Raw genomic sequence first — 25,543 nt, 5'->3', positions numbered from 1 at the left:
AGCTTCTGGCTCCCGAGTCTCCGTTAGTAAAATCAAATGGCTGGGATTTTGGTTTTTAAAAACGACATAAAATGACAGGCATTTGAGCTATTTCTAATCTCTTGCTATTGTTAAATGTTGCAGTGAATTTCTTTGTCCATCTGTAACTTCTCACACTTGAGTACAATGATAGAATACATTTCTAAGAGAATTCCAGGTTTAGTCAGAAGGTGCAAGGCACAATATTGCCTTTTTCTCCATACTCTTTAAATTTGTTTCTACCACCCTCTCTGTTAACATATATAACTATGCTATATAATAAAATAAAAGAAATTTCCATAGGGTCATGTTATATTTCCAGAAAAGGTATTTTTTTATGTGTCCTTTGTACCTTAATAGGTGGAAAAATATCCTTGAAGACTGAGATTGGAATCTCTGTCCTTGAGCTGAACACCAAACAAGCATTGCAAAGCAACTTTCCAGAAAAATGCCTGCCTGTTACCTTTGTAAATTTTTTTTCTTAAACTTTGGAAACAAAGCAGTTTTTTTTTTTTTCCTGTTTTGCTTATGAAGAAAGAATTAAGTTTGAAAAAATGTGTTTACATTTGCTGAGTTGGAGGAACACAGGAAGGAATTATCAATACCTTCCAGAGCCAAGGAATGATGCAGAGACGAGTAATAGTTGTGCGACGTTTTAAACAGGTAATTATTTTTTTTTTTTTTTTTGGTGAAGTTCATATTTGTGTATTCTGGGTAGTTATCTTTTAATAGAGAATAACAACCTCAATATTAAATTATCTGACAATAATTCTTTTTTTTTTTTTGTCTTTTTTTTTTATTTGATATAATTTATTTACATTTCAAATGATTTCCCCTTTTCTAGCCCCCCCCACTCCCCGAAAGTCCCGTAAGCCCCCTTCTCTTCCCCTGTCCTCCCTCCCACCCCTTCCCAGTTCCCCGTTCTGGTTTTGCCAAATACTGTTTCACTGAGTCTTTCCAGAACCAGGGACCACTCCTGCTTTCTTCTTGTATCTCATTTGATGTGTGGATTATGTTTTGGGTATTCCAGTTTTCTAGGTTAATAACCACTTATTAGTGAGTGCATACCATGATTCACCTTTTGAGTCTGGGTTACCTCACTTAGTATGATGTTCTCTAGCTCCATCCATTTGCCTAAGAATTTCATGAATTCATTGTTTCTAATGGCTGAATAGTACTCCATTGTGTAGATATACCACATTTTTTGTATCCACTCTTCTGTTGAGGGATACCTGGGTTCTTTCCAGCATCTGGCAATTATAAATAGGGCTGCTATGAACATAGTAGAGCATGTATCCTTATTACATGGTGGGGAATCCTCTGGGTATATGCCCAGGAGTGGTATAGCAGGATCTTCTGGAAGTGAGGTGCCCAGTTTTCGGAGGAACCGCCAGACTGCTTTCCAGAGTGGTTGTACCAATTTGCAGCCCCACCAGCAGTGGAGGAGTGTTCCTCTTTCTCCGCACCCTCTCCAACACCTGCTGTCTCCTGAATTTTTAATCTTAGCCATTCTGACTGGTGTAAGATGAAATCTTAGGGTTGTTTTGATTTGCATTTCCCTAATGACTAATGAAGTGGAGCATTTTTTAAGATGCTTCTCCGCCATCCGAAGTTCTTCAGGTGAGAATTCTTTGTTTAACTCTGTACCCCATTTTTTAATAGGGTTGTTCGGTTTTCTGGAGTCTAACTTCTTGAGTTCTTTATATATATTGGATATTAGCCCTCTATCTGATGTAGGATTGGTGAAGATCTTTTCCCAATTTGTTGGTTGCCGATCTGTCCTCTTGATGGTGTCCTTTGCCTTACAGAAACTCTGTAACCTTATGAGGTCCCATTTGTCAATTCTTGCTCTTAGAGCATACGCTATTGGTGTTCTGTTCAGAAACTTTCTCCCTGTACCGATGTCCTCAAGGGTCTTCCCCAGTTTCTTTTCTATTAGCTTCAGAGTGTCTGGCTTTATGTGGAGGTCCTTGATCCATTTGGATTTGAGCTTAGTACAAGGAGACAAGGATGGATCAATTCGCATTCTTCTGCATGCTGACCTCCAGTTGAACCAGCACCATTTGTTGAAAAGGCTATCTTTTTTCCATTGGATGTTTTCAGCCTCTTTGTCGAGGATCAAGTGGCCATAGGTGTGTGGGTTCATTTCTGGATCTTCAATCCTGTTCCATTGATCCTCCTGCCTGTCACTGTACCAATACCATGCAGTTTTTAACACTATTGCTCTGTAGTATTGCTTGAGGTCAGGGATACTGATTCCCCCAGATTTTCTTTTGTTGCTGAGAATAGTTTTAGCTATCCTGGGTTTTTTGTTGTTCCAGATGAATTTGATAATTGCTCTTTCTAACTCTGTGAAGAATTGAGTTGGGATTTTGATGGGTATTGCATTGAATCTGTATAGTGCTTTAGGCAAAATGGCCACCAGGTAATTATTTTTAAAGCGCTAATTGAAGGCAAATAGTAACAGTAGGAGAAGCCGGGAGAGGAGCCGCTTGTGTGTGCTTGCTTGCACTAGCCAGAAGAGGGCACTAAGTCTCTTGGAGCTGGATTTATAGGTCTGAGCTGTGGATGCTGGGAACAAAACTCAGGTTCCCTTCAGGAACAGCAAGGACTCTTAACCACTGAACGATCATCTCTTCAGCCCTAGGGTATACATTTTTCTCTAAAATCTCCAATATTATTCTTAGAGTTTTATTGCTAGGAGAGAGCAAAGAAGAAAGTGGCCTCATACTGGTTTGTTCTATAAGATTAGAGGCAGGCAAGATTGCTTTTAGACATGGTTAGAATGCCAACAGAAAGCATCGATATAAAGAGACAATTTAATTCTAATTGTGTTTATGTAGAGGAAAATGATAGCTAGATCTTCTGGTAATATGATAGAATTGTGGCAAGTATGTTGATAAAATCTCTAGCTATAAACATATCTAAATGATCAAAATGCTAATTCAAACCTGCAAGGAAGGTTTCAAAGACAAGAAGAGTGGAAGGCAGGTGTGGACTGTTTACTGATTGCCCCCCCACCCCACCCCACAGGCTGGCTCGCCTTCCCCCTCCCACCCCACAGGCTGGCTCCCCTACTGTTGTATTGGAAGACAGAGGGCAGATAAGAGTTCTCAGGTGAAGGAGCTAGACATAAATCCCCAGACAGACCCTTAAAGGGCCATGCATTTAATGAACATGAAGGCCAGAAAAATGCCTATCATTATGGGAAGGTGTCAAGCTTTAGCTAGAGGAAAAACAAAACAAAACAAGTCTCCTGGGAGGATTTATCACCATGTTGCTAACTTACCTGGGCTTGTAGACTAAAGTAACTGGCATGGGGTGGACAAGGTATTTCATAGCAACTGGGGAAATCTATTCTTTATTTCTCTTACCACACATTTGCAGTCTCTGTAGTGTGTCTTAGATATTGGACAAAGCAGTTCTATTATTCTTTTGATACCTAAGGTATTCCTTCAGAGCTTCCTGATAATTTAAGTCCTTTCGCTCTAGAGTCATGGTGACTGTTCCTGGCAAGTTTGTCCCTAAGAGGTTAGACCTGTGGCTATGGACAGGGTCAAAGGTGACACACAGATTTCACTTCCCAGCATCTTAACTCGTGGGTTCCCCCTAAGTAAGTTTCCTAACTTGCTATCTGCTAATGAGCAGTTTACCTCCCATGGTCATCACATGATGTATCCTAAATAAATGTTAGCCACCCTCAAGCAAATCAGTAGCCGTCCTATACTCAAAGGATAAGCAGGCTGAGAAAGAAGTTAGGGAAATGACACTCTTTACAATAGCCACAAACAATATAAAGTATTTTGGTGTGACTCTAACCAAACAAACTTCAGGTCTCTGAAGAAGGAAATCGAAGAAGACCTCAGAAAAATCTTCCATGTTCGTAGATTGGCAGGATTAATATAGTTAAAATGTTCATCTTGCCAAAAAGCAGTCTACAGATTCAACACGATTCCCATCAAAATCCCAACTCAGTTCTTCATAGAGTTAGAAAGAGCAATTCTCAAACTCATCTAGAATAACAAAAAACCCAGGATAGCTAAAACTATTCTAAAAGAACTTCTGGGGGAATCAGTATTACAGACCTCAAGCAATACTACAGAGCAATACTGTAAAAAACTGCATGGTATTGGTACAGTGACAGGCAGGCAGATCAATGGAACAGGATTGAAGACCCAGAAATGAACCAACACACCTACGGTCACTTGATCTTTGACAAAGGAGCTGAAAACATCCAGTGGAAAAAAAAGATAGCCTTTTCAACAAATGGTGCTGGTTCAATTGGTGGTCAGCATGCAGAAGAATGCAAATTGATCCATTCTTATCTCCTTGTACTAAGCTCAACTCCAAGTAGATCAAGGACCTCCACATAAAACCAGACACACTGAAACTAATAGAAAAGAAACTGGGGAAGACCCTTGAGGACATGGGCACAGGGGAAAAGCTCCTGAACAGAACACCAATAGTTTATGCTCTAAGATCAAGAATTGACAAATGGGACCTCATAAAATTACAAAGTTTCTGTACGGCAAAGGACACCATCAAAAGGACAAATCGGCAACCAACAAATTGGGAAAAGATCTTCACCAATCCTACATCAGATAGAGGGCTAATATCCAATATATATAAAGAACTTAAGAAGTTAGACTCCAGAAAACCAAACAACCCTATTAAAAAATGGGATACAGAGTTAAACAGGGAATTCTCACCTGAAGAACTTCGGATGGCAGAGAAGCATCTTAAAAAATGCTCAACTTCATTAGTCATTAGGGAAATGCAAATCAAAACAACCCCGAGATTTCACCTTACACCAGTCAGAATGGCTAAGATTAAAAATTCAGGAGACAGCAGGTGTTGGAGAGGATGTGGAGAAAGAGGAACACTCCTCCACTGCTGGTGGGGTTGCAAATTGGTACAACCACTCTGGAAATCAGTCTGGCGGTTCCTCAGAAAACTGGGCACCTCACTTCCAGAAGATCCTGCTATACCACTCCTGGGCATATACCCAGAGGATTCCCCACCATGTAATAAGGATACATGCTCTACTATGTTCATAGCAGCCCTATTTATAATTGCCAGATGCTGGAAAGAACCCAGGTATCCCTCAACAGAAGAGTGGATGCAAAAAATGTGGTATATCTACACAATGGACTACTATTCAGCCATTAGAAACAATGAATTCATGAAATTCTTAGGCAAATGGATGGAGCTAGAAAACATCATACTAAGTGAGGTAACCCAGACTCAAAAGGTGACTCATGGTATGCACTCACTAATAAGTGGATACTAACCTAGAAAACTGGAATACTCCAAACATAATCCATACATCAAATGAGGTACAAGAAGAAAGGAGGAGTGGCCCCTTGTTCTAGAAAGACTCAGTGAAGAAGTATAGGGCAAAACCAGAACGGGGAAATGGGAAGGGGTGGGTGGGAGGACAGGGGGAGAAAAGGGGGCTTATGGGACTTTCAGGGAGTGGGGGGCTAGAAAAGGGGAAATCATTTGAAATGTAAATAAAAAATATATCGAATAAAAAAATGATGAAAAAAATAAATAAAAAAACAAAAAACAAAAAACAAAAAAAAAGAATACAACCAGATCAAAATGATTAACATTTCTATTTTCCTTAATATTTTCCAAAGTTAAGCTGTACACATTTATGAGGTAGAGTGTGATATTTTCAATGTAGGAGTAAAATATGTACTGATCAAAAAAAAAAAAAAAAAAGAAATGTTCAACATCATTAGTCGTTAGGGAAATGCAAATCAAAACAACCCTGAGATTTCACCTCACACCAGTCAGAATGGCTAAGGTTAAACACTCAGGAGACAGTAGGTGTTGGCGAGGATGTGGAGAAAGAGGAACACTCCTCCACTGCTGGTGGAATTGTAAGATGGTACAACCACTCTGGAAATCAGTCTGGTGGTTCCTCAGAAAACTGGCCATGACACTTCCAGAGGACCCTGCTATACCACTCCTGGGCGTATACCCAGAGGATTCCCTGGCATGTAATAAGGATACATGCTCCACTATGTTCATAGCAGCCTTATGTATAATAGCCAGAAGCTGAAAAGAACCCAGATGTCCCTCAGTGGAGAAATGGATACAGAAAATGTGGTATATTTACACAATGGAATACTACTCAGCAATTAAAAACAATGAATTCATGAAATGTTTAGGCAAATGGATGGAACTGGAAAATATCATACTAAGTGAGGTAACCCAATCACAAAAGAATACACATGGAATGCAATTACTGATAAGTGGATATTAATTACCCCAGAATCCCTGAATACCCAAGACACAGTTAGCATATCAAATGATTCCCAGGAAGAAGGAAGGAGAGGGCCCTGGTCCTGGAAAGGCTTGATCCAGCATTGTAGGGGAGTACCAGGACAGAGAAATGGGAAGGGGGTGATTGGGGAATGGGTGGAGAGAAGAGGGTTTATGGGACATATGGGGAGGTGGGAACTGGGAAAGGGGAAAGCATTTGGAATGTAAACAAAGAATATAGAAAATAAAAATAAAAATAAAAAAAGAAAACAGAAACAGAATAGACAGTACACACACCCACACAAAAATAAACATTAGCCACCAACGAGGAGCAAACCTCTTGTGGTGTCAATTTTCAAGTCATTGTATTCTGGATCCTTAAGCCGCTTTAATATAAAGTTCAGGTAAACTCAGGACTTTAATTTTTAAATTTCTCTGACTTTTACAGAAGATATTGGGTAATTAATATACCTTTTCACATTCAATTGGTCTCGCAGCAGAGAAGAGCCCATAGATGTCCACCCCATGTTCCTCTAGAATCACAGAAAATTCTTTGAAAGTCAGAGGTGAACTCATTATTTCAGGAGTTTCTGATACAATTTCAGCCTCTCGAACATAGATTTTTGTCTAGATCTTATCGTAAATGGGATTATATGTGCTAGAAACACTACCACCAGGACAGGTATCCTGAAGTCTGTTTTATCATCTCCTTTATCTTTCTTGTTCTCAACCAAAAGTTCTGCGGAGGCTCTTCTCTGTGACTCTGCAGTGATGAGAACTGCGGAGGCTCTTCTCTGTGATTCTGCAGTGATGAGAACTCCCAGTCTTCAAGGCTCAGAGGCTCTAGGCCTCTGAGCAGATCCACAGATCCTTAGTGAATGACTAGATTATACCAAACACCTCCAATGACTGCTGTTATGAAACACTTGGGAAAATTCTTTCTGGAAAGAGTGATTAAAATCCTCTGTATATAGCTTGAATCCCTAATTCTCTCCACAGACAATTCAGCAACATATTCCTGGCCCCATCCGTATCCTTGTCCTAGATTCAGTCTCTGAGCGTCTTTATGTTTTCAGAGCAATGCCACTTAGGGCTCTCAGTCCAGCTTTCTGAGAACAGAAGCCCTCCAGCTGGGGGAATCAGCTTTTTAGGAGGTCAACCGGCCTTCTAGTGTTATTTCACAGGTGTTGGCTAGAGACCATCAGCCTGTGACAGTTTCTATTTTCACACCAGATGATCTATCAATATTTCTGCATATAATTTTTCCAATAAAAAGACAGCTGCATATCCAAAATCAGTTCATCTTTTGACAGAATGCATACCAATAGATTCTAAAGAAAAACAAAAAACCAAACCAAACCAAAACAAAAACCAACCCACGATTATCTCCATTTTATACTTAAGTTTATAATACTAAGTAGATGAGTATTCTGAAGAGACTATATTTATATAAATGCCTAGGTACTCATGAATAGAAATTAAGAAATCTTTTATAAGACTCTCACTGTTCATTTTTATAATAGCTATAGCTCATATGCCATAAAACTGATTACTTAGCAGCACATAATTCAATGGCTCTTACTACATTCACTGTCACCAACTCTATCAGATTTCAAAAATATTTCCATCACCTCAAAAATAAAATTATTTACCCAACGGGAGTCATTTCCCTCTCTCTCGAGCCAGCCTTTGGCAATTGACTCTGTCTCTATGGGTTTGCCTATTCTGAATACTTCATATAAATGCTATGGTAATTATTCTTTGGTGATTTGTTTATTTCAATTAGCACAGTGTTTTCACGGCTCATCTATACGGAAGCAGATGTCAGTGCTTCATTTCTTTTTATGGCCAAAAAAAAAAGTACACCATGGCAAAAGAGAGCAGGACACGCCTCCTCCATATCTGAAGGATTGCCAAGCAAAGACAGTTAAGGAGGTTAAGAAGGGGAGGAAGAAAAGCTCCCCACTCCTTCCTGTTTGCCTCACAGCAAGGCTTATGTTCACAAAGATGTACCCCTCCCCTCTCCCCAGAAATGACAAACACTCATCACTGGGGATGCCTGTAGGTCCTTCCTTGGGACTCCAGCCAGAGGAAGTTACATAATGAAGCCAGTAGCCCAGTCTTACCTGCGTCCAGTGCCTGACTATTTTCCTACCCCACAGATGCTCCCCTCTGTTTTGCGGCTTCCCTGATAAAAGTTGACTTTTAAATTTGGTATACAAAAGACTAGCAATACATTTCCCTTTCAGAGTTTCATTTAACGCACTGATCTCGAGCTTTATTCATCTGATCTCTATAATCTGTGGTTCTTGGTTCATGATGCTGAGTGGGCTAACATTCTGCATTATCTTTGCTTGGGTTTATCCTGGGCACTGTGGGTCCCATGTGTTGGTGAATTTATTAATCTGTGTTTTGTTATATGAGCCTGTCCAGCTATAGACTTAGGAATGCTGGCAGGGAATAATGTGTCCTTGCTCCATGACTGGATTTTGCTTACCAGTTTATCAGCTGGTAAACATTGTTTTTTTTTTTTTTTTTTTTTTTTTTTTTTTTTTGCCTTTTTTTGGCCTACTTTCAACATTGCTGCTGTGGATATTCATTTACAGGGCATTAGATGGCAAGCATTTCTATTTCTCTTGGGTATATATCTAGGGGCAGAAATGCCATGTCATATAGTAGCTTGATATTAAACTTTTGTATAAATGCTACACTGTTTCCACATGTCTGCATTTTACCCAAAACTAGTAAGTTTGAATGTTTCAGTGTCTTCCTACTCTCATAACACCCAGTTTTTATTTTATTATCTGTCTTAGTATATGTGAAGTGGTACCCTGTCATGTTTTTGATACACATTATTAAGCAAATATTTAAGTGTTCATTTTCATTGGAATATCTTCTTTTAATAACTATCTGGTTATGGCATTTATGTGTGTTATTTTAAATTAGGTTGTCATGTCATGAGAACCCTTTTATAGATACAACTTTCTATATTATGGATGAGTCCTTATAGAATACATGGCTCTACATTATCTATATACGTTCCTATATTATAGATATGAATTCTGTATTTTATATACAAGCCCCTGTATTATAGACCTAAGTCCTATCTATCCTCTACATCTATATTGTAAATATAAGTCCTTGTATTATAGACACAAGTATTTATACTATACATGAATCATCTATATTACAGATACAAATTCCTAAGTTACAGACATCAGTCTCTGTAATCCAAATATAACTCTCTTGTTATAAATATGATTTGTGATCATATTCTCTTGTAATTTTTTTCTAAATAGAAATTCATGTTTAAGAATACTTTATTTTTCAGGGATTAAACCTTTTAGGAGTTGAACACGTTCTTCTAGATTTGTTCCAATGTGGGAAGATCGATGCTCATGACACACTCTAAAGGGAGTGCATAGGGACAGGAAAGCATGGGGGCTCTCCAAGGGTACCGTGCTCAGTGAACGCAAGTAAATTCATGAATACGTGTGTATACTTGCTCCCAGCTTACATCACTCTTCTGGCTTGTGCCTGTTTTCTAGCCTTGCAAAGAAGTATCCCTTGCAAAGAAGGTCCCCCGGGGAGCTGTGAAGCGTCAGGAAGCTGAGCTTAGGGTCTCTCTAAGCTGTTCTCTCCACTCCACTGCTCTAAGGCATAGCCTCTGCCATGCAGGAGTCTGCGGGGTTTTCACAGGAAGAAGTGGTCTTACCTTCTGCCCTCTACACCAGAGACCCCAGACAGAGGGAGAAAGAAACAGTTGCCTTTTCAGCTTGGTATCCACTCTGGGCGTTTTCGCTGGTCTGGGGGTATTTGTGTTTCGGGTCCCTCATTTGCAGTTTATTCAGGGAAGTCATACTTCACGCTCCTGATCTTGCAGTAGTTCCCTCAGCATGGTTCCCTGGCTCATGAACTAAGCACAAAGCTGTAGTGGGATAGACCTGAGGCTGAGAGGGAGGCAGGCTGCCTATCCCTGTCTTCAGATCAGCTGAATTCACTGCGGAGATCTGAGGACTGATAGATGGTCCTAGCCTGGCTGCCTGCGCCTGCACATTATTTACACCAGTCTATCTTACAAGTGAAGTTTGATATAATCCTTTCTATGTCCCGAGTGTTGAATCATAAAAAAAGAACTGAGTGGTTAAAAAAAAAGGAAGAATCAGAAGACATCTAGTAGAGACTGCAGTGGAGACAAAGAAATCAAGGAGGACTGTGCATGAAAGATCACGCTGGGCTAGGAAAAGAACAAAGTGTGGCCAGGCTTGCCTTACTCTGTAATGTAATAGTCAACATTCTAACATTACATGGGCAGAGCTGCCTGCCGGCTACGGTTGCGCGGATCTCTTTCCTCTCCTGTGTACTCTATGAGGTGATTGAGCTGATTGTAGCAGACGTATGGCTATGTAATTGTTGGAACATCCATAGAGTTTGGGGACAGTAAATACCTCCACCAGAGGAAATGGAAGGGGCTTAAAAACAGGCCCATACCTAAACATAGTAAAAGCAATATACAGCAAACCGGTAGCCAGCATCAAACTAAATGGAGAGAAACTCGAAGCAATCCCACTGAAATTAGGGACCAGACAAGGCTGCCCCCTTTCTCCTTATCTTTTCAATATTGTACTTGAGGTACTAGCTCGGGCAATTCAACAACATAAGGAGGTCAAAGGGATACAAATTGGAAAGGAAGAAGTCAAACTATCATTATTTGCAGACGACATGATCGTCTACCTAAGTGACCCAAAGAACTCCACTAGAGAGCTCCTACAGCTGATAAACAACTTCAGCAAAGTGGCAGGTTATAAAATCAACTCAAGCAAATCAGTGGCCTTCCTATACTCAAAGGATAAGCAGGCTGAGAAAGAAATTAGGGAAATGACCCCCTTCACAATAGCCACAAACAGTATAAAGTATCTTGGGGTGACTCTTACCAAACATGTGAAAGATCTGTACGATAAGAACTTCAAGACTCTGAAGAAGGAAATGGAAGAAGACCTCAAAAAATGGGAAAACCTCCCATGCTCATGGATCGGTAGAATCAATATAGTTAAAATGGCCATTTTGCCTAAAGCACTATACAGATTCAATGCAATACCCATCAAAATCCCAACTCAATTCTTCACAGAGTTAGAAAGAGCAATTATCAAATTCATCTGGAACAACAAAAAACCCAGGATAGCTAAAACTATTCTCAGCAACAAAAGAAAATCTGGGGGAATCAGTATCCCTGACCTCAAGCAATACTACAGAGCAATAGTGTTAAAAACTGCATGGTATTGGTACAGTGACAGGCAGGAGGATCAATGGAACAGGACTGAAGATCCAGAAATGAACCCACACACCTATGGCCACTTGATCCTCGACAAAGAGGCTGAAAACATCCAATGGAAAAAAGATAGCCTTTTCAACAAATGGTGCTGGTTCAACTGGAGGTCAGCATGCAGAAGAATGCGAATTGATCCATCCTTGTCTCCTTGTACTAAGCTCAAATCCAAATGGATCAAGGACCTCCACATAAAGCCAGACACTCTGAAGCTAATAGAAAAGAAACTGGGGAAGATCCTTGAGGACATCGGTACAGGGAGAAAGTTTCTGAACAGAACACCAATAGCATATGCTCTAAGAGCAAGAATTGACAAATGGGACCTCATAAAATTACAAAGTTTCTGTAAGGCAAAGGACACCATCAAGAGGACAAATCGGCAACCAACAAATTGGGAAAAGATCTTCACCAATCCTACATCAGATAGAGGGCTAATATCCAATATATATAAAGAACTCAAGAAGTTAGACTCCAGAAAACCAAACAACCCTATTAAAAAATGGGGTACAGAGTTAAACAAAGAATTCTCACCTGAAGAACTTCGGATGGCGGAGAAGCATCTTAAAAAATGCTCAACTTCATTAGTCATTAGGGAAATGCAAATCAAAACAACCCTAAGATTTCATCTTACACCAGTCAGAATGGCTAAGATTAAAAATTCAGGAGACAGCAGGTGTTGGAGAGGGTGTGGAGAAAGAGGAACACTCCTCCACTGCTGGTGGGGTTGCAAATTGGTACAACCACTGTGGAAATCAGTCTGGCGGTTCCTCCGAAAACTGGGCACCTCACTTCCAGAAGATCCTGCTATACCACTCCTGGGCATATACCCAGAAGACTCCCCACCATGTAATAAGGATACATGTTCTACTATGTTCATAGCAGCCCTATTTACAATTGCCAGATGCTGGAAAGAACCCAGGTATCCGTCAACAGAAGAGTGGATGCAAAAAATGTGGTATATCTACACAATGGAGTACTATTCAGCCATTAGAAACAATGAATTCATGAAATTCTTAGACAAATGGATGGAACTAGAGAATATCATACTAAGTGAGGTAACCCAGACTCAAAAGGTGAATCATGGTATGCACTCACTAATAAGTGGATATTAACCTAGAAAACTGGAATACCCAAAACATAATCCACACATCAGATGAGGTACAAGAAGAAAGGAGGAGTGGCCCCTGGTTCTGGAAAGACTCAGTGAAACAGTATTCGGCAAAACCAGAACGGGGAAGTGGGAAGGGGTGGGTGGGAGGACAGGGGAAGAGAAGGGGGCTTACGGGACTTTCGGGGAGTGGGGGGGCTAGAAAAGGGAAATCATTTGAAATGTAAATAAATTATATCGAATAAAAAAATGTGAAAAAAAATCATAAAAAAAAACAAAACAAAAAACACATAGCAGCAGCTGGAGAAATGTCTCAGATGTGAAGAGCACTTACTGAGCACCCATGAAAACGGGTGATGATAGTCTAGCACTCACTCAACAAGCCCAGCTCCAAGGAAGGGTAGAGACAGGAGGATTGCTGGGACTTCCTAACTTCTAGACTGGCTAAGAAAACATGATCCCCATGTTCTGTAGGGAGGACAGCTAAAGCCTTCTTCTGGTCTCAGTGTGTGTGGGAATGCTCTGTCTGTCTCTGTCTGTCTCTCTGTCTTTGTCTCTGTCTCTGTCTGTCTGTCTGTCTCTCTCTCACACACACACATACACACAGGCATGCATAGATGCTCAGGCAGACAAAGATACCTATACACCATTTCTTTTTTAAATTAGAAGATTGAGGCAATATCTACGTATATTCAAGTTGCTAGAACAAGATATCCCAAATTGGATAAATTAAAATACAAATTTGTTCCTCAAAGGTCTAGAGGGTAGATAGGCTAAGTTTCAGCTATTAGATACTTTAGTGTCTGGTGGGGACTTGTTTCCTCATAGGCGCAGCCTTATAAGTTACATGGAAGAAAGGGATATTAAACTCCTTTGACCTTTGCATGGGCAGTAATGCCATTCCTGAGGGTCCCTCAGGAGAGTAATCAGATCTGAAAACCCCTTCTCTTAAGGCCACTCTACTGGAGGCTGAGTTAGGGAGAAGTACTGCAAACACTTGGAGAGACTTGCCGTGAACACACCAACTTGGCCTAGTTTGGAGAAAACAATTTTCATCTCTAAAATGCCATCTATCCCACCACAGAGTATCCATGGAATGTGTTATTTTCTCCACAAATGTAGGCACTTTCACTATTGCTTATATCACACAAAGTTGTCCAACAGTTGGTTTAAGGTTCAGGGGCTGACTGACCCTGTTCTAGTTATGAGGAGGTGGTGTTTAGATGGCTGTGTGTACTGGAAGGGAGTTAGCTATTTCACCTGTGTTCCTTCAAGAATCTCGAATGGGGCTTTTGGATGGGGACATCAGGAGGACAAGATGTAGTACTAGTAATCCCCAGTTTAGATGGGAATCTGCTAGGATTTGCCACCAGAGGATTTAGATTTAGTGTGGCTTACAAGATTAGGATTCTAGTTGTTGCACCCAGTAAAACACAACACAACACAACACAACACAACAAAACATAAAAACAAACAAACAAAAAAAACCAAAATGAATCTCATGAATGGTGTCACAGCTTCAGATTACAGAGGGTCATCTATATCACTGCTCAGAATCAAGCCATGTCTGTCATAATTTGAGGTCATGCGTTTTTTTTTTTTTATCAGCAATTTGTGTTCTTATTCAGTTCTGATTCAGTTCTCTTCATTCTGTTCAGCTCTGATTTATTGAGAGCTGTTGCCTGGAAGGATGAGTGGAAAGAGCCCGAGTTCATGCTCAGTTGTTATGTCTGATGCTGGAGGAATGGGGCATTGGCTTCCAATACAGACCCCACACATGGCGGAATGAATGGGATTTCTATGGTCTATATTTTGAAAGACTTAATTATAGATTCTGCAAGTGGGCAATTTTGGATAATACCTCTTGCAGAATGATTCTTTCTCCTCCTGTTTCTGCTCCTAGTATTCCAGCTAGTAGAGTTTTTTATTTTCTCCCATTCCCTGCCTACCTCCTTTATTCTGCAAAAGGATTCCATTCATAAAATGACACTTTCCTTCTGAATGAGAAATAATGGTGTGGAACGCAGAGAAGTCTCTTTCCAGTGTGAGTGTCCAGTGAAGGGATCCATGGTAGGACAGTGGACTCCAGCCATGGACAGCACAGCTTTGCTTACTGTAGACCTGATCATCAGTGTCGTTCTGACGGCATATATGGGAACACCGAACCAATCCATGCAGCGAGACATGAGCTGCTACTTTAGTTTTTTATCAATGGCACGTATTTATCAAGCTTTTATGTGTGTTTAGATTTTTAATTTTCAGGATTAGATTGATGAATTTAAAACTTGGATTTGCCTTTGCATAGCAAAAACCTTCTTACTTTCTTTTGCAATTTTTTCTTTAAAAATTTATTTATTTATTTATTCATTTATCTATTTAATTTATTTGTATGAACACCCTGTTGCTGACACACCACAAAAGGGCACTGGATACAATTACAGATGGTTGTGAGCCACCATGTGGTTGTTGGGAATTGAACTCATGACCTCTGGAAGAGCAGTCAGTGCTCTTAACCGATGAGTCAACCCCTCCCATGTCTATTTTTTTTTCATTTATTTACTTATCTACTTGTAGTGCTTAAAATCCATGAGCTTCTCCTTCCGAGCCGTACCTTCAGTTTCATCTATGCCTCTGTGGTGATTCCACACACATACATGCCTCTGCCTCCTAGTGGAGTCCTGCCTGGCCGGTACCTGTGGGCTTGTAGGTTCTGAAATCCAGCCACTTGACACTTACCGCACCATTTCACTTTCCAGTTGCGATTGGCATCAACTCCACGGCAGCGAAACTTAGAGTTTCTTGACCGGGTCTTTCTCCAGAATCGATCCTAGATGTGATCAAAACATGAGGCAGAGAAGAAGGTGCTTGAAATGTGTTCTAGTTTCATTTCAACTGCTGTTACTGAAATAACACCCCGACAAAAGGGAACTCGGAGGAGAAAGGGTTCGCTTGGATTGCAGTTCCAGGCCGCAGTCAATCATTTTTGGAGGTGTCAGGGCAGAATCAAGGAGCTAGACTCCTTGAGCAAGGAGAATGAATTCATCCTTGCTTGCTGGCTTAGCACGTTGCTTTCTCTGCTCTTATCCCGCCAGGGCTCAGTCCACAAAACAGTACTGCGAATAGTTCGTCTAAGTTTTCTTACATGAAGCTGCAAACACAGCAATCCCCGCAGACATGCCCATAGGCCAACCTGCTCATGTGACTCCAGATTGTGTCACGTTGAGAGTTAAAGCCAACTAGCACAAAGGCTATACGTATGCACGTTAGTTGCTCACTGGGTAAAGACATCACATTACTAGGGGGTGAATTTCTCCATGCCTAGACCAGCTAGGAGAAGACAGAGGTGAGGATTAGCCCAGACCCACCCTCATGCTCTGCCTTCTAACGCCATCTCGGGTTTCCTATATTTTTGACTCTTTTTTTTTCTTAAGTAATTTGATACAATGTATTTTGTCCATTTTTGCCTCCCTCTCCCTTGGGTTATCTTTATAGGCTAACTGACTAGGTTAGGTGAGACTAGTGATTTTTTTTTTTATTAATTTTTTTGGAAAGAGAAATCTTTATTTCTATGAAATCTTATGTGAAAGCACATTATAAAAATGATTGAGGAGGAAGCTTCTTATGTTTCTTGAATTCATCGGTAGTGGGCTGACCAGTGAACTCCTTTCCTGGCTCACCACTTTCTCTTGACCTATTCAGTCCTTGTCAGTTGGATAGGCAGAGCAACTTACATGTGTCCAGCTGAAGTGATATCCATCGACGTTGAATACAGGCATAACATAGAAATACAGATGATTCAACATTTTTTTCATGGCTGGGTCAGTCTTATAGGTCAGAATGGCCTGAAAGATAAAGGAGAAATTTTCCTTAAGGATGGATACCAAAGAGTGAGTTTAAGGAGAAAACACGTGTTAGAGATCCTTACTGCTCAGAGAAAGACCATACACGCCGGACTGAAAGGTAACAAGCTAACGTGTACTGTGCTCTATTCTTCTCTCGGGATGACACTCTTGATTACCACGATTACTGGTCATGATACCAATATTGATTGTTTCTTACCAACAATAATAATAACTCTTGATTACTGTTTATTAGCAGAGTCAATAAAGAGTAAGCGAATAGCTTCTTAGTGTTTCACCTCTGGCTAAATATTTGGGCTTTCTTTTTTTTTTTCTTGTTTTTATTGGATATTTTCTTTATTTACACTTCAAATGTTATCCCCTTTCCAGATCCCCTGCCCGGAACCCCTTATCACTTCCCCACTGCCCTGCTTATACAAGGATGTTCCCCTACCCACCCACCCACCCACTCCTGCCTCCCTGCCCTCACATTCTCCTACACTGGGGCATCTTCCAAGCCTTCACAGGACCAACGGCCTCTTCTCCCACTGATACCTGACGAGGCCATCCTCTGTTACATATTCTGCTGAAGTCATGGGTCCCTCCACGTGTACTTCTTGGTTAGTGGTTTAGTCCCTGGGAGCTCTGGGGTGTCCAGTTGGTTTATATTGTTGTTCTTCCTATGGGGTTGCAAACCCCTTCAGCTCCTTCAGGCCTTTCTCTAACTCCTTCATTGGGGACCCCGTGCTTAGTCCAATGGTTGACTGTGAGCATCTGCTTCTGTGTTTGTCAGACTCTGCCAGAGTCTCTCAGAGATAGCTATATCAGGCTCCTGTCAGTAAGCACTTCTTGGCATCTACAAATGGCCTTTCCTTCAGTTTCTGCTCCACATTTTATCTCGATATTTGCTCCCATGAGTATTTTGTTTCCCTTTCTGAGGACTGAAGCATCCACACTTTTGTCTTCCTTCTCCTTGAGCTTCATTTGATCTGTGAATTGTATCTTGGGTATTCTTTGCTTTTGGGATAATATCCACTTATCAGTGAGTGTATACTATGTGTGTTCTTTTTGTGATCCTTACTCAGGATGATATTTCCTAGTTCCATCCATTTGCCTAAGATTTTCATTAATTCATTGTTTTTAATAGCTGAGTAGTATTCCATGTGTAAATGTACCATATTTTCTGTATCCATTTCTCTGTTGAGGGACATCTGGGTTGTTTCCAGCTTCTGGCTATTATAAATACGACTGCTGTGAACATAGTGGAGCATGTGTCCTTATTACTTATTGGAGCATCTTCTGAGTATATGCCCAGGAGTGGTATAGTTGGGTCCTTAGGTAGTACTATGTATAATTTTCGGAGGAACCACTAAACTGATTTCCAAAGTGGTTGTACCAGCTTGCCATCCCACTAGCAATGAAGGAGTGTTCCTCTTTCTCCATATCCTTTCCAACATCTGCTGTTACCTGAGTTTTTTATCTTAGCCATTCTGACTGGTGTGAGGTAGAATCTCAGGGTTGTTTTGATTTGCGTTTCCTGATGACTAAGAATTTTGAACATTTCCTTAGGTGCTTCTCGACCATTCCAGTTTCCTCAGTTGAGAATTCTCTGTTTATCTCTGTTCTCCATTTTTAAAATAAGGTTATTTGGGTTTCTAGAGTCTAACTTCTTGTGTTTTTTGTATATATTAGATAGTAGCCCTCTATAGGATGTAGGATTGGTAAAGATCTTTTCCCAAACTGTTGCTTGCCATTTTGTCCTATTGAGAGTGTCCTTTGCCTTAAAAAAACTTTGAAATTTTATGAGGTTCCATTCATCCATTGGTGATCTCAGAGCATAAGCCATTGGTGTTCTGTTCAGGAAAATTTCCCCTGTGCCCATGTGTTCGAGGAATCACCAAACTGATTTCAAGGATGAACCCTACTTGAGCATGGTGAATGATTGTTTTGATGTGTTCTTGGATTCAGTTTGCGAGAATTTTATTGAGTATTTTTGCATCGATCTTCATAAGGGAAATTGCTCTTAAGTTCTCTTTCTTTGTTGGGTTTTTGTGGGGTTTTGGTATCAGCATAACTATGACTTAACAGAATGAATTAGGTAGTGTTCCCTCTGTTTCTATTTTGTGGAATAGTTTGGGAGAGTATTGGTATTAGATTTTTGAAGGTCTGACAGTATTCTGCACTAAACCCATCTGTTCCTGGGCTTTTTTTGGTTGAGAGACTTTTAATGACTGCTTCTATTTCTTTAGTGGTTATGGGACTGTTTAGATGGTTTATCTGATCCTGATTTAACTTGGGCATTTGGTATCTATCTAGAAAATTGTCAATTTCATCCAGATTTTCCAGTTGTGTTGAAGTATAGGTGTTTGTAGAAGGATCTGATGATTTTTTTGAATTTCCTCAGTTTCTGTTGATATCTCTCCCTTTTCATGTCTGATTTTGTTAATTTGGATACTGTCTCTGTGTCCTCTGGTTAGTCTGGCTAAGGGTTTATCTATCTTGTTGATTTTCTCAAAGAACCAGCTCCTGTTTTTGTTTTTTGTTTTTTTTTTATTATTTGTATTGTTATTTTGATTTCTACTTGATTGATTTCAACCCTAAGTTTGATTATTTCCTGCTGTCTACTTCTGTTCAGTGTATTTGCTTCTTTTTGTTCTAGAGCTTTCAGCTATGCTGTTAAGATACTAGTGTAAGCTCTCTCTAGTTTCTTTATGGAGGCACTCAGAGCTATGAGTTTTTCTCTTAGCACTGCTTTTGTTGTGTCCCTTAAGTTTGGGTATGTTGTGCCTTCATTTTCATTAAAGTATAAAAAGTCTTTAATTTCTTTCTTTATTTCTTCCTTGACTAAGTTATCATTGGGCAGGTTATTGTTCAGCTTCCATGTGTAGGTGGCATTCTGTTGTTTTTGTTGTTATTGAAAACCAGCCTTAGTCCATGTTGATCTGATAAGATGCACAGGGTTATTTCAATTTTCTTGTTTCTATTGGGACCTGTTTTATGACCAATTATATGGTCAATTTTGAATAAGGTACCATGAGGTGCTGAGAAGAAGGTATATTCTTGTGTTTTAGGATGAAATATTTTATAGATATCTGTTAAATCTATTTGGTCCATAATTTTTGTTAGTTTCACTGTGTCTCTGTTTAGTTTGTGTTTCCATGATCTGTCTATTGATGAGAGTGGGGCATTGAAGTCTCTCACTATTATTGTGTGAGGTGAAATATGTGCTTTGAGGTTTACTAAAGTTTCCTTTATGAATGTGGCTGCCCTTGCATTTGGAGCATAGATGTTCATAAATGAAAGTTCTTCTTGGTAGATTTTTCCTTTGATGAGTATGAGGTGTCCTTCCTCATCTTTTTTGATAACTTTGAGTTGAAAGTAGATTTTATTAGATATTAGAGTGGCTACTCCAACTTGTTTCTTGGGACCATTTGCTTGGAAATTTTTTTTCAGCCTTTAACTCTGAGGTAGTATCTATCTTTGATACTGAGGTGCATTCCTGCATTTAGCAAAATGCTGGGTCCTGTTTACATATCTAGTCTGTGTCTTTTTTGGGGGGAATTGAGTCCATTGATGTTGAGAGATATTAAGGAATAGTGATTGTTGCTTCCTGTTATTTTCGTTGTTAGAGGTGGAATCATGCTTATGTGGTTATCTTCTTTTAGGTTTTTTGAAAGATTACTTTCTTGCTTTTTCTAGGGTATAGTTTTCCTCCTTGTGTTGGAGTTTTACATTTATTATCTTTTGTAGGGCTGGATTTGTGTAAAGATGTATAAATTTGGTTTGGTTTTTCCATCTATGGTAATTTAGACTTTTGCTAGATATAATATCCTGGGCTGGCATTTGTGTTCTCTTAGGGTCTGTATGATATCTGTCCAGAATCTTCTAGCTCTCATAGTCTCTGGTGAGTTCTCTGGTGTAATTCCGATATGTCTGGCTTTGTATGTTACATGACCTTTTCTCCTTACTGCTTTTAACATTCTTTCTTTGGTTTGTGCATTTGGTGTTTTGAGTATTATGTGACCAGAGGAATTTCTTTTCTAGTTCAGTCTATTTGGAATTCTGTAGGCTTCTTGTATGTTTATGGGCATCTCTTTCTTTAGGCTAAGGAAGTTTTCTTCTACAATTTTGTTGAAGATATTTACTGGTCCTTTAAGTTGGGAATCTTCACTCTCTTCTATACCTATTATCCTTATGTTTGGTCTTCTCATTGTGTCCTAGATTTCCTGGATGTTTTGAGTTATAAGCTTTTTGCAATTTGGATTTTGTAATGGTATCTTTTGTACCTGAGATTCTCTCTTCTATCTTTTGCATTCTGTTGTATCTGTTGTATTCTATGACTTTTGATCTCTTTTCTAGGTTTTCTATCTCCAGGGTTGTTTCCTTTTGTGATTTCTTTATTGTTTCTATTTCGCTTTTTGAGATCCTGGATGGTTTTGTTCAATTCCTTCATCTGTTTGGTTGTGTTTTCTTGTAATTCTTTAAGGAATTTTTGTGTTTCCTCTTTAAGGACTTCTACCTGTTTACCTGTGTTCTCCTGTATTTCTTTAAGGGAGTTATTTATGTCCTTCTTAAAGTCCTATATCATCAACCATCATCATGAGATGTGATTTTAAATCAGAATCTTCTTTTCTGGTGTGTTGGGGTATCTAGGACTTACTGTGGTAGGAGAACTGGGTTCTGATAATTCCAAGTAGCCTAGGTTTCTGTTGCTTATGTTCTTGCCTATTGAGTCTCTCCATCTGGATATCTCCGGTGTTAGCTGATCTTGCTGTCTCTAACTGTGGCTTGTCCCTCCTGCAAGCCTGTGTATCAGTACTTCTGCGAGACCAGTTCTCTCCATGAGGAGTTTGGGTGTGGAGAACTATGGCACAGGGTCAGCTCCAGGTGCTTTGGGATTTCATTAAAATAACAATTATAGAGTTTATTTGTGGTGCTAGAATTTAAACCTAGGACCTTGTACATACTAGGTAAGCACTTTCCCTCTGATCTGTATGCCAGAAACATTTATATAAATATAAATGTACATGTGAATATATAAATAAGTCTATAATATGAATCAAACAATTAATCTGTTAATTTTAGACTCCATTTGCTTTAACCAAAATAATTAACTACATGTGGTTGAGGGCCTTCCCTGACACACCACACCACACACTATTGATATCACATGCCTCCAGCCTTAGAACTTACTCTGTTTGCTATACAGAACCATATTGGGGCAGTCATGCACTTGGTCAGAGTTTGACTTTGGTCAAGGACAATCCCTGGCTTCAGGCAGGAATCGGCCCTTAGGACATAATAGGGAAGTAGGTTAAAGCAGGAATTTTTATCTTTGGGTGGAGTGCTAAGAGTGTAATTGACTATGGTCAAGGTTAACTTCTCCCAGATAGCCAGGATCCTGCTCCACCTAGGGTGGAGTGCTCGAAGTAAAGGTTAAGTTCATTGTTCCTCCAGGTCTAGGAATTCCTGAATTAAGCAGGTGACCCACCCAGCTGCCGGAGCAGTCTAGACAAGGACCTCCGAGAGAAGCTAGACAACTTCCACCGGAACTCAGCCTGGAGTCTGGGGGGGGGGGGAGGGTTTGCCCAAACTGTTAAAAGGTCTGGTGCCATTAAAGTTTCCGGCTTTGATCAGTGAATATTGTCTTGGCCATTTTTCTTTTCGCCCCTTCCCTATCCATCCCTCAGCTTCTGTTCCAGAAACCCACTCCGTAATCGCTGCAGGCAGCTGTGGAACCCAACAGTTTGCTCCTGAATTCTCTTAGGAAAGTTCAGTGGATAACACATTTTTGTCATCTTTCTATCTCCTTTGGGGCTTGTTCTGTGTGTATATATTAATTTCTCTGTAGGTACACACGTGTGCATGTATATGTGTAGGCCAGAGGATGATGAAGTATGCCATTCCTCAGGTGCTGTCCACCTTAATTTTTAAGACATGGTCTTACTGACCTGGAACTTTCCATGTAGGCTACATTGGCTGGCTAGTAAATTTCAGCTATTCACCTGCCTCCGCTTCCTGAGGGCTGGGATTACATATGTGTGCCACATATACACCCAGCGCTTTTAAAAGTGAGATTCTCAGGACTTCTTTCAGGTTCTTGTACGGCAAGTTGTCTTCCAACTGAGCTATTTCCCCAACCCGAAGAATACCACAGTGCATACTAAGTCAGGTTGAAAAACAAATATTTTAAAATCTACTTATATGAAATAGAATTGCTTAAAGAGTTCTTTTTGGTGCATGTTCATCTCTGTGTGGAATAACTTGGAAACACATAGGAAATTTCTAACAATGGATATCTCTGGGGAGTAGGACCAGAACACTGTGTGTGGGAAGGAGACTTCTCATTTAATATTTATGTAGGTTATTTCAAAAATTTAAAAGCACATTAAGAATGTAATTCAAAGTATCTCTTAAAAATAGTTCTTCATTATTAAAGTGTGAATAACATATAGAAAGCTGTATATATCTAATGTATACAGTGTGCTTAATTTAGAAATAAATATAACTTTGTCAAATTATCATAATCTGTGCTGTAAACACAACCATAGCCTCAAAATGTTCCTGTTGCCCTCTTTATTATGCCTCGTGTTGTAAGAACACCTAAGATGAGTTATAACCTTTTAGCAAGAGTTAAAAGATAGGATACAGCCCTGTTAACTACAGGCACTCTTTGCCATGGGTGGTCTCTAGAACTTTTGGGCTGAAATTTGCACACTGTTAACATGACCATTCCCCTAATTCTAGTTTGCTGTCTGTTGATGTGACCAAGATCCCAACCTAAAGCAGCTTGCGGAGGAAAGGATTTGTTTGGTTTTTCATTTATATGTCACAGTCTGTCATTAAAGGCTAGTCAGGGAGGAACTCAAGCATGAACCTGGAGCAGGAACTGAAGCAGAGGTCATAGAGCACTGCTTCCAGGCTTGCTCTCCACCAGCCCTGATGTGGCACTGCCCACAGGGCTGGGCTCATCTGCAGCAATCATTAATCAAGAAAATATCCCACAAATTTGCCTTCAGGCCAATCTGATGGAGTCTATTCCTCAACTGAGATTCCTTCTTCCCAGGTATGTTTAGGTTGCATCAAGTCAACAAAAGCCAAACAATCTGTCTTAATTAGGGTTCTACTGTTGTGAATAGACTCCATGACCAAGGCAATTCTTACAAAGGACAACATTTAATTGGGAGTGGATTACAGATTCAGAGATTTGGTCCATTATCATCAAAACGGGAGCACAGCAGTGTCCGGGTAAGCCTGGTACAGAGGAGCTGAGAGTTCTACATCTTCATCTGAAGGCTGCTAACAGAATACTGGCCTCCAGGCAACTAGGATGAAGGTTTTAAAGCCCACGCCCAGTGGCACACCTACTCCAACCAAGCTACACTTTCTACTAGTGCCACTCCCTAGGCCAAGCATATACAAACCATCACACCATCCTACCCTTCTCCCCTTGTGGTCCTTAAACTTTAAGTGTTTTTCCAGGCATGTCAGTACACTACTTTAATTCTAGCACTTAGAAGGTAGAGGCAGGTGGATAGAATAGGACAGACTAATCTACTACATAGCAAATTCCAGGCTAGGTAGGGCTACATACCCTGTCTCAAAAATAAATAAAATATTATAAAACTTAAACTTTCTTGCTATTTCTTGTTTAGGCTCAAGAATAATTTGTTGTCCAGCTAAAAATCAATAGAACTTCCATGCATAAACAAAAGCTTTACCCACTAATATCTTCACAATGCAAATACTGGAAATTTGATTTTTAAAAATAAGCTGTAGTGGTTACTTTTCCATTGCTGAAATAAAACACAATAACCAAGGCAACTTGTAGAATAAAGTGTTTAGTTGGCATTTGGTTCCAGAGGGATGAGAGTCTATTACGGTAGGGAAGTATGTCAGCAAGTGGCAGGCATGGCAGCAGGAGTCTAAGCTGAGAGCTCATAACCTCAACCATAAGCACAAGACGGTGCTCTGGGGGGAATGGCTTGAGGCTTTTGAAATACTAAAGCCCTTACCTGTGACACAATTCCTCCAGGAACATCACACCTCCTCTATCTCCTGAACCAGCTCCACCAAACTAGCTTTAAAAGCTCCACGCCATCAAGGATGACCTTGATGTTATAGTTCTACTTATTCTGCCTCTTGAATGCTAGGATTGCTGGAATAGAACACTATACCCTGCTTATGTAGCATTGGAAATTGTGTATACTATACCCAAGCACTTTACTAACAGAGCTACACATCCCTAGCCCATAACACTCCTCATAAATATTTTAGCCCTTAACCATTTATCATTCACAAATACACTTTCCCTGTCCACTGTTTAACTTTTCATGTTGTTGATTTTTTCCTTTGCCACACAGAAGCCTTCAGTTTTTCTGTAGGACTAGTTAGTTATTTTGTTGCCTGGGCTTCTGGTGTGATATCCAAAACCTCAAGGTTATAGCAAGCAGCTTTTTTCTCCTTTATGTTCCTTTTTGGGGGCTTTGTCATTTAAGGTTTTTGATTTAGTCTTTTGCAGAGTTTGAATTAATTTTTAGTTCAGTTTCAATCATTTACATTTAAAAACCCAGTATCTCTAGCATCAGTTACTGAAGAGACTGGTTTTTTGATGGTCTTGTTGAAAATTAGTTCTAACTTTGTATTTATTTATGGGGCTCTTTATTTTGTTCCATTGGGTTTTTTTCTGTTTTTATGTCAATATAATATTGTATTGATTACTAATTGATTAGATTTGAAAAACAACTTGAGACTGAGTCTTGTTATATAACTCAAAAGAGACTTAGGTTTGCTTTCTAAAAAGATTTATCTATGCTAATTTTATGTGTATTTTATCTGCATGTATGTAGGTGTACCATGTGCCTGCCTGGTGCTTGAAGAGAGTGTTAGATCTGCTAGAACTTGAGTCATAGGTAGTTGTGAGCCTCCGTGTGGATGCTGGAAATGGAACTGGGTTCTCTGAAAGAGCAACATGTGTCA

The 25,543-nt window shown here is 39.9% G+C and overlaps 1 protein-coding gene across 1 annotated transcript in view; it reads right to left on the bottom strand.

Annotated features, from left to right (window-relative positions):
• Positions 1 to 25,543, bottom strand: part of Cpa6 (carboxypeptidase A6) — a 367,765-nt gene that overhangs the window by 42,179 nt on the left and 300,043 nt on the right. The window contains exons 7-8 of the mRNA XM_052175957.1: positions 16,457 to 16,567; positions 15,462 to 15,552 (exon numbers count right to left, since the gene is read on the bottom strand). Coding sequence (XP_052031917.1) covers positions 15,462 to 15,552; positions 16,457 to 16,567 — 202 coding nt within the window. The remainder of the gene's footprint in view (positions 1 to 15,461; positions 15,553 to 16,456; positions 16,568 to 25,543) is intronic.

Source organism: Apodemus sylvaticus, chromosome 3 (assembly GCF_947179515.1).
Source record: "Apodemus sylvaticus chromosome 3, mApoSyl1.1, whole genome shotgun sequence".
Taxonomy (NCBI): domain Eukaryota; kingdom Metazoa; phylum Chordata; class Mammalia; order Rodentia; family Muridae; genus Apodemus; species Apodemus sylvaticus.
This window is presented reverse-complemented; position numbering and strand designations above follow the sequence as displayed.